The sequence below is a fragment of the Siniperca chuatsi genome, linkage group LG10 (genome assembly GCF_020085105.1).
Source record: "Siniperca chuatsi isolate FFG_IHB_CAS linkage group LG10, ASM2008510v1, whole genome shotgun sequence".
NCBI classification, from domain to species: Eukaryota; Metazoa; Chordata; class Actinopteri; order Centrarchiformes; family Sinipercidae; genus Siniperca; species Siniperca chuatsi.
Genome location: NC_058051.1, coordinates 10,600,244 through 10,608,954, shown reverse-complemented (window position 1 = coordinate 10,608,954; position 8,711 = coordinate 10,600,244). Strand labels below are relative to the sequence as shown.

At 38.4% G+C, this 8,711-nt stretch overlaps 1 protein-coding gene across 2 annotated transcripts in view; it reads right to left on the bottom strand.

The window, feature by feature from the left end:
- impdh2 (IMP (inosine 5'-monophosphate) dehydrogenase 2) overlaps positions 1–8,336 on the bottom strand; it is a 21,202-nt gene extending 12,866 nt beyond the window's left edge. The window contains exons 1-7 of one of the 2 annotated variants that reach the window (XM_044212386.1): positions 7,844–8,336; positions 5,932–5,980; positions 5,550–5,651; positions 5,355–5,429; positions 4,587–4,793; positions 2,494–2,581; positions 238–437 (exon numbers count right to left, since the gene is read on the bottom strand). In XM_044212386.1, the coding sequence (XP_044068321.1) occupies positions 238–437; positions 2,494–2,581; positions 4,587–4,793; positions 5,355–5,429; positions 5,550–5,651; positions 5,932–5,980; positions 7,844–7,941 (819 nt within the window). In that variant the 5' untranslated portion in view covers positions 7,942–8,336. The remainder of the gene's footprint in view (positions 1–237; positions 438–2,493; positions 2,582–4,586; positions 4,794–5,354; positions 5,430–5,549; positions 5,652–5,931; positions 5,981–7,843) is intronic. The other variant, XM_044212387.1, reaches the window with a different exon arrangement.
- Between the last annotated feature and the right edge of the window lie 375 nt (positions 8,337–8,711).

The window sequence follows — 8,711 nt, the reverse complement described above, 5'->3', positions numbered from 1 at the left end:
GTCTGTTCTCCACCAGCAGTTCCAGTACTGACTCCTCAGTAATAAAGCTGAAACCAGTTAAAACCAGTTTCTATATTTGTTTGGAAACAAAAGCAACCCTCCCTAATCTGCAGCACTTAGTCTATAGTGCAAGCCAGTTTTAGCCCAATCCCCTAAATCAGACAGACTTAATTCCCCTGGTCTCCGTGGTAAACAAGAGTCTCCACCTTTAAAACCTGTACTAAACCTCCTCCTTACCAGTACAATCACATCCACACCACTCTGCACCAGCAGGTCCAGTCGGTACTTGTCATCGTTGTGGGTGCCGATGGCAGCACCACAGAGTAGCTGTTTGCGGGAGTCTTTGGAGGCCAGAGGAAAGTCTCTGTTTTTCTTCAGGTCTGTGCGGGCGATGATGGACACCAGGGAGCCCTCTTCATTCACAATGGGCAATTTACCTGCAGCAGGAGAGGCGAGAGGTTAAACATGTACAGACATTTGAACCTGGATTTAGGTTAAGTAAGGCATAATGCCCAACAAGGTGTGCAGCGCGTCGGACGGTTCTGGCCTCCCCGTTGTCCATTAATTCGTGATAATGGACACCTCGTCTGGCATTATCTTGCTTATACCAAAAAAAGAAGGCCATTTATATTTTCATGCGTTTTGCAATCAAAATCTCAAGTTTTTCACAATCCATAACTCAGTTTCCCAGGAGTCTATTCCAGAAAGCAGATTCAACAAACTCTGAGCCTAACCCTGAGTTGATGAACTCTGAGATGGGAAATTGAGTTTTCAGTTCCAGAACAGCTGATCTGAGTTAGTTCAATCAACTGAGTATATTCACTCTGAGTTAAGCGTGTGCATGAGGTCTATAAGAAGCCATCATCAATGGAGCTCCAATACTATGATTCACCATGGCAACAGGTAAATAAAAGGCAGAGCCTCCATTTTAGTTCAGTGAATGTAGAGATATTAATGCATGTATATACGGACTGTGCACATTTATCTTAAAAAAATAAATAAAAAAAACCTGAGTCAGAACGGGGAAAAGTGTCAATAAGTTAACACAAAGTTTTATTCAGTGTTGTCCATTAATTCATCATTTACCAGACTTACATTTCCTTAATGGATGATGAAGTGGTGGAAACTGACTGTATTAGGCTGTAGCCTACATTATATTTTAAACATATTTGCTCAGCTTTAATCTGACAAAACATAGGGGCCAGCAACTGAAGATGAAAATTATAGTTGAAGATTTAAAAATTGTAAGCTCACAATCTGATCCAGTAATAATGTGTTTGGTGGTTTGCACTTGAAAAGGCAACAAGGTTAAAATACAGTAGATTTTAAATTGTAGACATCTATTTGGATTTTGGCTCAACAGCATTCAGTGGCTTTATTTCAGCTACTTCAACAAATGTAGTAAATTTAAATACAGTCACTGAAATGCTGTTAAGACACCTTCAGACTATATGCAGCCTATTTAAAAAAAAAAAAAAAAAAAAAAAAACAAAAAAAAACAAAACACCAACTTACTTTCAAACTACATTCTGCAGCTGCACCACGATCCTGCTCACTCAGAAATATTAACATATAATCTCCAATATTATAGGAATGATGTTCTATCATTGCGACCAATCACATCATGAGTGATAGAGATAATTATTCATTGATCCTACGTGTCTAAGACTTCATACCAATTTTTACGGTTTAAACTGAGATTACACATTATGTGCAATAAAACATTTTAGTGGAACTGCTCTAACAAAGAAATGACTGACCGCGCATAAAAGCGGTAACTTTAGATACTCCTGAGTAACTAATATCCAACTAAAATATTTATTCTGACACAGTAAACCTCTGCTAATTAATAAAATGTAATTTATATAGCACCAATTCATCATTATCTCATTGCATTTTTCCCATTGAGCAGAGCTAGACCGTACTCTTTATAATATTATTTACAGAGACCCAACAAATCCCACCATGAGCAAGCACTTGGCGACAGTAGCAAGGAAAAACTTCCTTTAAGAGGCAGAAACCTCAGGCAGAACCAGACTCTCTTTTTCTTCTATTTGATTTAATTCCTTGTGCCGTTTCTCCCTTTTCTTTTCAATTTCTTTCTTCAGCTGCATCCCAGTAATCAAGTTGTCATATTCTTCAAATAGGTTAAAAGACATGTTGAAGTCACTCATTGTTGTAATTAGATGTTAGCTTGTTAACGAGTTGCAATAAATTGTAAACAGAGGCTTTGACTGCGTCTCTGTTGCTATGGTTACTCATTTTAGATACAGGCTGGTACTATGTTGCCAGCGCATTAATTTAGAATGGTGAATAGACAGTTTCACTGGACCTACGTAGTAGGTGTCCATTATCAGGAATTAATGGACACCCTGCAGCTAATCAGAATTAATAATCCGTTTTATGTCATGTTTTTAACTGAAATGATACTTGGGCTTCCTAAAAATCATGCGAGTCATGAATAATTCTTAATAAATTTAAAATCCTCCTCACCTTTCTTACTCCTCTGAAGGATTTCATTGGCTTCTTTCAGCATCACTCCAGCAGGTGCGACCACTAGATCCTCTCGCTTTGTCATCACCTGTCAAGACCGTGACACACACAGAATACTAGATGTGACTACTTTAACATTGAAATACAGATAATCTATAGAAATTAAAAATAAATAAATAAATAAATAAATAAATAAATAATAATAATAATAATAATAATAATCTACTAGTACAAAGCCCAAATTCCTGTCAAAGAAAAAAAAATACCCAGGAATTTAGGCTTTGTACTAGTATCTATGTAAACCCCAAACTTGTGTGATAGCAACTAATTAGATCTCTGATATATAACACTTTGTCTTTTCCCTCTGACACACGTAAAAACAAGATGTAAACACAAACTGAACAGAACTAGGGCTGCAACTAACAATTATTTTCATTATTGATTAATCTACCGATTACTGTCTCTGATCGATTAACTGTTTGGTCTATAAAATGTCCGAAAGTAGTGAAAAATGCCCGTTATTTCTCACAGCCCAAGGTGATAGCTTAGAGATATTCAGTTTACTACTATATATGACAAAAATGCATTAAATCCTCACATTTGAGAAGTTGAAACCAGGGAATTGGTTTGGCATTTCTGCTTGAAAAAAATGACAAAAGATTAATCAATTACCAAAATAGTTTATAGGCAAATTTTCGACACTCCATTATTCTTTGCAGCTCTAATTAATTGCTCTAATCAACTTTGAGCCTGGCTAAAATCATCACCCAATATCTGATCCGATTCACCAGGTCCCAATTCGATATTGATTCGGTTAGGGACATTTCAGTAACAATACCACTTTTGCTTGGATATGAAAGAGATTCGCGAAGAACTAATGCTGTAAATTGTACAAGGAACCCTCTAACCTGGTGCATAATTAAAAATCTTTAAAGAATTTACCCTTTATATCAATGCTGATATTTCCACTCAGACACCCCAGTATTTCCCCAACATTATATTATAAATAAATACATAGATATTAAGAAAAAAAACTTGACATATAAAGATTGAAATAATGTCCCTTAATCATATACAGTTCAAGTATTGCATTTCTAAATGTTGTGGTGTTATTTCTGTGTTAAAAACAAACAAACAAAAAAGATAGATTACGAGATATTGTGAGGGAATGCAAAAGTAGTCTTCAAAAAAGTTCTCGCCATGACCTTTAGGAGCTCCGTATTTTTCTCTCTCACCGCACAAGCGCTTCACTCCAGCGCAGTGCCAGTGCTTCTCTGCCAGGATAAAAAAACGCTATAGCCTATTGACACAAAGATTGAACTCTGATTTTATGAATCGATATTGGATCTTTAATATAATGCTTATTACACAACTCTAAAATATCTCTATCAGTCTCAAAAAATCAGTATGGATCTGACTTAAATTCTTAGCTACTGAATACCAATATGTATCATAAAATCTCGATTCATCAATTCTAAAACCTTTTGCATTCAGCCTTAGAGGAGCTGTATGCAACATTCACTGCCACTAAATGTCAGACTAGAGCACCAGCATCGCAGACCAAAATAAATGGGCACTACAGCCCAACAGACTCCACTGAAAAAAACAGTAATTCTATCAGAATCAGAAATACTTTATTGATCCCCGAGGGGAAACTCTTTAACGGCAACAGGCAGCATGTATGTTAGCACATGCGCACTACTATCTGCCTTGCAAATCATAAAAAAAAAAAAAAGCTGTTTTCAAACTGGACAGAAACAAAATAAAACTCACCAAAGCCGTCAGTGTTTGTCTTTACACTGTTCCAACAATCACCAAGTCTGGTTTGGTTGAAATAAATCCTTTATTCACCGTGTTAGATTAGAAAAGAAACAGCTGTTATATCACTCTCCTCAAAGCCAACAGTTTCACAGGGAGGGACTCACATGCACTAAGATGCAAATGCGGCCGGACTGGCTACCAAAACAAACAGAGAAGCTCGGATGACAACACACATACAGAGAGTGTGACGTCATTCTCTATTGAGGACGCCATCACTCCACTATATCTTCATACTTTTAGTCACTTATGGCATATGTCTTAAGTCCACCCACCTCGCTCAGTGGCAGGTCATGGTCCTCCTCCTTCAGGAAGTCGATGTCTCTGGAAGAGATGATGCCCACCAGCTTGCCGCCCATTTTGCCGTTGTCTGTGATGGGGATTCCGCAGAAGCCGTGGCGAGCCTTGGCCTTGAAGACGTCCCGTACGCACTTGTTGGGGCTCATCACCACAGGGTCCGTGATGAAGCCCTGCTCATAACGCTGGAGGAGGTAAGGAAGGAAAGAAGTGAGGAAAGGGAGGGGTGAGGAAGAATAAAGAGGGGCAGAAGAAGGAGCAGTGGTGTAGAACAGAAAGAAATATAAATGGAAAGTGGAACCAGAGCCAGTATGGGAAAGAAAGAAAGAGCGATAGGGACAAGAAAGGGAGAGTAACAGCAGGGAAAAGAGTGCAAGGGATTCAATAAGGGAGGGTTGGATAAAGAATATGTGAGCTTTTCACTGCCTACCCTGTAGAGCAGAGGAGCAAGGGATGCAGGGAAAAAAACATCCTTCTACATCTATCAAACTGACAGCAGCAAATAAAAATAGAGAAGAACAAAGACAGAGAAGCTGATGTGAGATGAAAGAAAAGACAAAAAAATGGAGAAAAAAGGAAAATATAAATCATATGAAAGACTCAGGACACTGACAAAACAAAGATGACATACAGGAAAAATAGATAAGATAAAAGAAGAGAAAAAGATGAGGAGATGAACAAAATTAAAGAAGGGATGAAGGAGTGTAAAGAGAAAATAAAACCATACAGATAGTCATCATCACCACCTTGACTTTGCGAACTTCATTGGCCTGGAACTCTGGAGTGCAGTTGTGGTGGATGAAACCGATGCCGCCCGTTAGCTGGGAGGAGACAATACATCAGTGTGTGTGAGTGAGCATCATAGTGTGCTTGTATGTTATCAGGAACAATAAAACAGTCTAATAATCCAAGGAAACCATATATTTTTGCGTCATACTTACTGCCATAGCGATGGCCATGTTGGCCTCTGTGACAGTGTCCATGGGAGAGGAGACGAGGGGAGTTTTCATGGTGATTTGTTTTGTGAGCGCTGAGGTCAGGTCCTGGACAAAAGACATCAGGAGAATATTTCAAAACAGCTTCTGCAAAAGTTACATAGACTTGCTTTAAAATGAAAATAACAGGATAAATTATACAGTCTGGGAAGCCATAATTTACTGCTCTGGCTTATAGAGGCATTGTGAGCCTAATTCAGGAAATATTTGTGATGGAGGCACAAAACTAATAATCCTCACTCTTCCAGACTCAGATTAGTTTAATACCACAACAGCAGCGTAATCAGATTTATGTGTTGGTAAATATTTGTCCCTCATTATGACTCACCACTTGGTCTGCTGTGAAATCGATGTAACCTGGCAGAATCAAGAAGTCGCTGAAAGAGGAAAGACGAGGTTAGGCCAGCAAAATGTTTTAGTCCTTACAAGAACTGTCCACTCTAACAGCTTTGAACTCGCCTCAGCCAATTAACTTAGAAAGTAACCTGCTTTTCTCCATTTCATATAATTTTAATTCTTTTGAGTACTTTTTGGAAGTATGCAAATTTTCAGCCATCGTGTTGAAGGGCTGATAATATATCAATATATTGCTGCATGATGAGAGACTAGTTTACAAGTAACGATTATTTTAATTATCGATAAATCTCTATTTTTTCTTATTAAATCGATGAAATCGCTTAGTCTATAAAATCTCAGAAAACAGTGAAAAATGTCCATCACAATCTCCCAGAACCCAAGGTGTCGTTTTCAAACTGCTTGTCTTGTTCAAACAACAGTCCTTAATCCAAAAGATATTCAATTTACAATGATACAAAACAGAGTAAAATAGCAAATCCTCAAATTTAATAAGCTGAACCCAGAGAAGATTTGGCATTTTGGCAATTTTAAAAGACATCACTTTGTAGAACTGGTAGATATAGAAATGTATTCATGACCAAAGATATAATCTGGGATTCTGGACTTGAAAAGGTGTAAACATCAAGTCAGTACATGGCACTGCTATCTGTGCTTTGCTGTATAGAGGATTAACAAGCAGATGCTCTAAATATAGCTGGGGCCAACTCAGGGCTGTAAACCAGGACCTAAATTTGGGACCAGTGTGTGTACAGAAGGAATGTGTCCCACCTCTCATTTCCAAGAGCCTGTAATTCAGACTACACAAGCGTTTTCACTTCTTAAATCAGGTACTTTACTTACCAGCAATCTGGCTGGCAATGTGTAAGGTCAAAACAATTAACTTTTAACTGCAGTTCAAAGTTCAAAGCAGTCATAAAACGTCACTGACTGCCAAAATACAAACACATTTGTGTGTTCTGCTACCAACTGTGACCTTCCAGTTAATATAAACACAGGGGCACTAGTTGTACGAACTTTGTCCATGTAATCAAACTAGAGAGCGGATTAACCATGCAACTTGTGTTTTCTTATATTATTGTTTCATGTTAAACCATAGACTGCATGTGTTAATATTTATTAAGAACTTTAAATGTAAGACAACTTTGGGCTCTGGTTACTTCTCATGTAAATGTGTGATTACTTTGGACATATAAAAAGGGACACTCCAATTTTAAACATGAAGTTCAGCTTACTTGCCACAAGGAGTATTAGTCAGCCTATGAAAACAGTTGTATAATATCTTCTGCCGATCTGGAAGAGCTCTCTAAAGTTTGAAAAAAAATAACCTTGATGATGGCACAATGAAAAATGTAATTGGTTGCATTATTGGAAATGTAGGATCAAGTGTATTTTTGGAGCTTGACTCATTCTAGGGACTAGGCTATATCCATTTAAAAGGGTAGAAGCTAAATGTTTCATTAAATAAATAATTGTTCGATTAATTAGTAATTAAACTGCCACTGGCTGTCCAAAAAGATGGACCCAGGCTCGAATGCCAGTTGGCTTTTGACTTCTAACAAGTATATTGTCATTCATTCATCTAATATTGACAATCTGTTATTTTGCCAACACTACCCCAATTGGACTTTATGACAATCAATGTATAACGTTAGTTAGCTCAGTCTGACTTTGGCAACACAAAATCGAGTTGTTGGCCAATTAAGAAACATTCTAGCTAACTACATCAGTAAGTTAACGTTACAACAGCGAAAACACGTCTAACGCAGGGGGCTACTGTTAGCACACAAAGCTAAATTACAAAACTTGAGTTCGTTAAGTGTGTTGCCGTGCTTAGCTTGGTTAGCCCGGGGCAGAGGAGTGGGAATAATGATGGGAGCCTTTACTTGTATGTCAGCCCGTCTCCTCCATTGAACAGCTGCTGTCCCGACAGCCCGTCATCAGGGACGTAACCGGTCTGCCCACTGATCAGGTAGTCCGCCATGACGTTCAAATAACCCTCGCCAGTCCTTCAGTCTTTAATAAGAAATAAACTTAACAAGCTACTAAGGCAACGAGCGACTACACAAACACACACACACACACACACACACACACACACAGGCCCGGGAACAGAGACCGAGAACTGTCTTCCTTCGCCTCGTTAATTGCTCTGCTTCTCACTCAGTTAACTGTCCAACCGTTGTCCTGCTCCGCGCACTTCTGAGCAGCCGAGAAGATTACCGTTGTCTTGATTGTTAACGGTTGGAAACGAAACAGATAATGTCGGTATAAAAGCTTATCTATCAGCCAGAACTCAGCGGTCATATTCTTTCAATAGCTCCCTTCGACACGTGCATTACTCCCCTCTAACAGCGTTTCCGACACTGACATCACGTCCGGCGTACCCAGCCCATCATCATAGTTTAGTTGGTGTATTAATTCGTATGTACTCATACATAAGAGTATATTATTGCTGGTATTTGGCTTTTAAACCACCGGGTGTATCATGGATCCTGCTATATCAACAACTAATTTTAATTGTTTGCAGAAATATATATCGCAAACATTTTCTCCCAAAATCGCATATCATACTATATGACGGGCTGTTATTTGGAAAGAAGTTCATTGATTTCACAGAGATGCAAAATGTCTCCCACTTTATCAGAACACATCCTATTTTAAAGTGGCTTCAAAATATCTTACACCGTAGAGCTGTTTTACAATAGGAAGTGCCTGCCTGTCCTGCTTTGAAATAAACACTTGAGGGTGCAA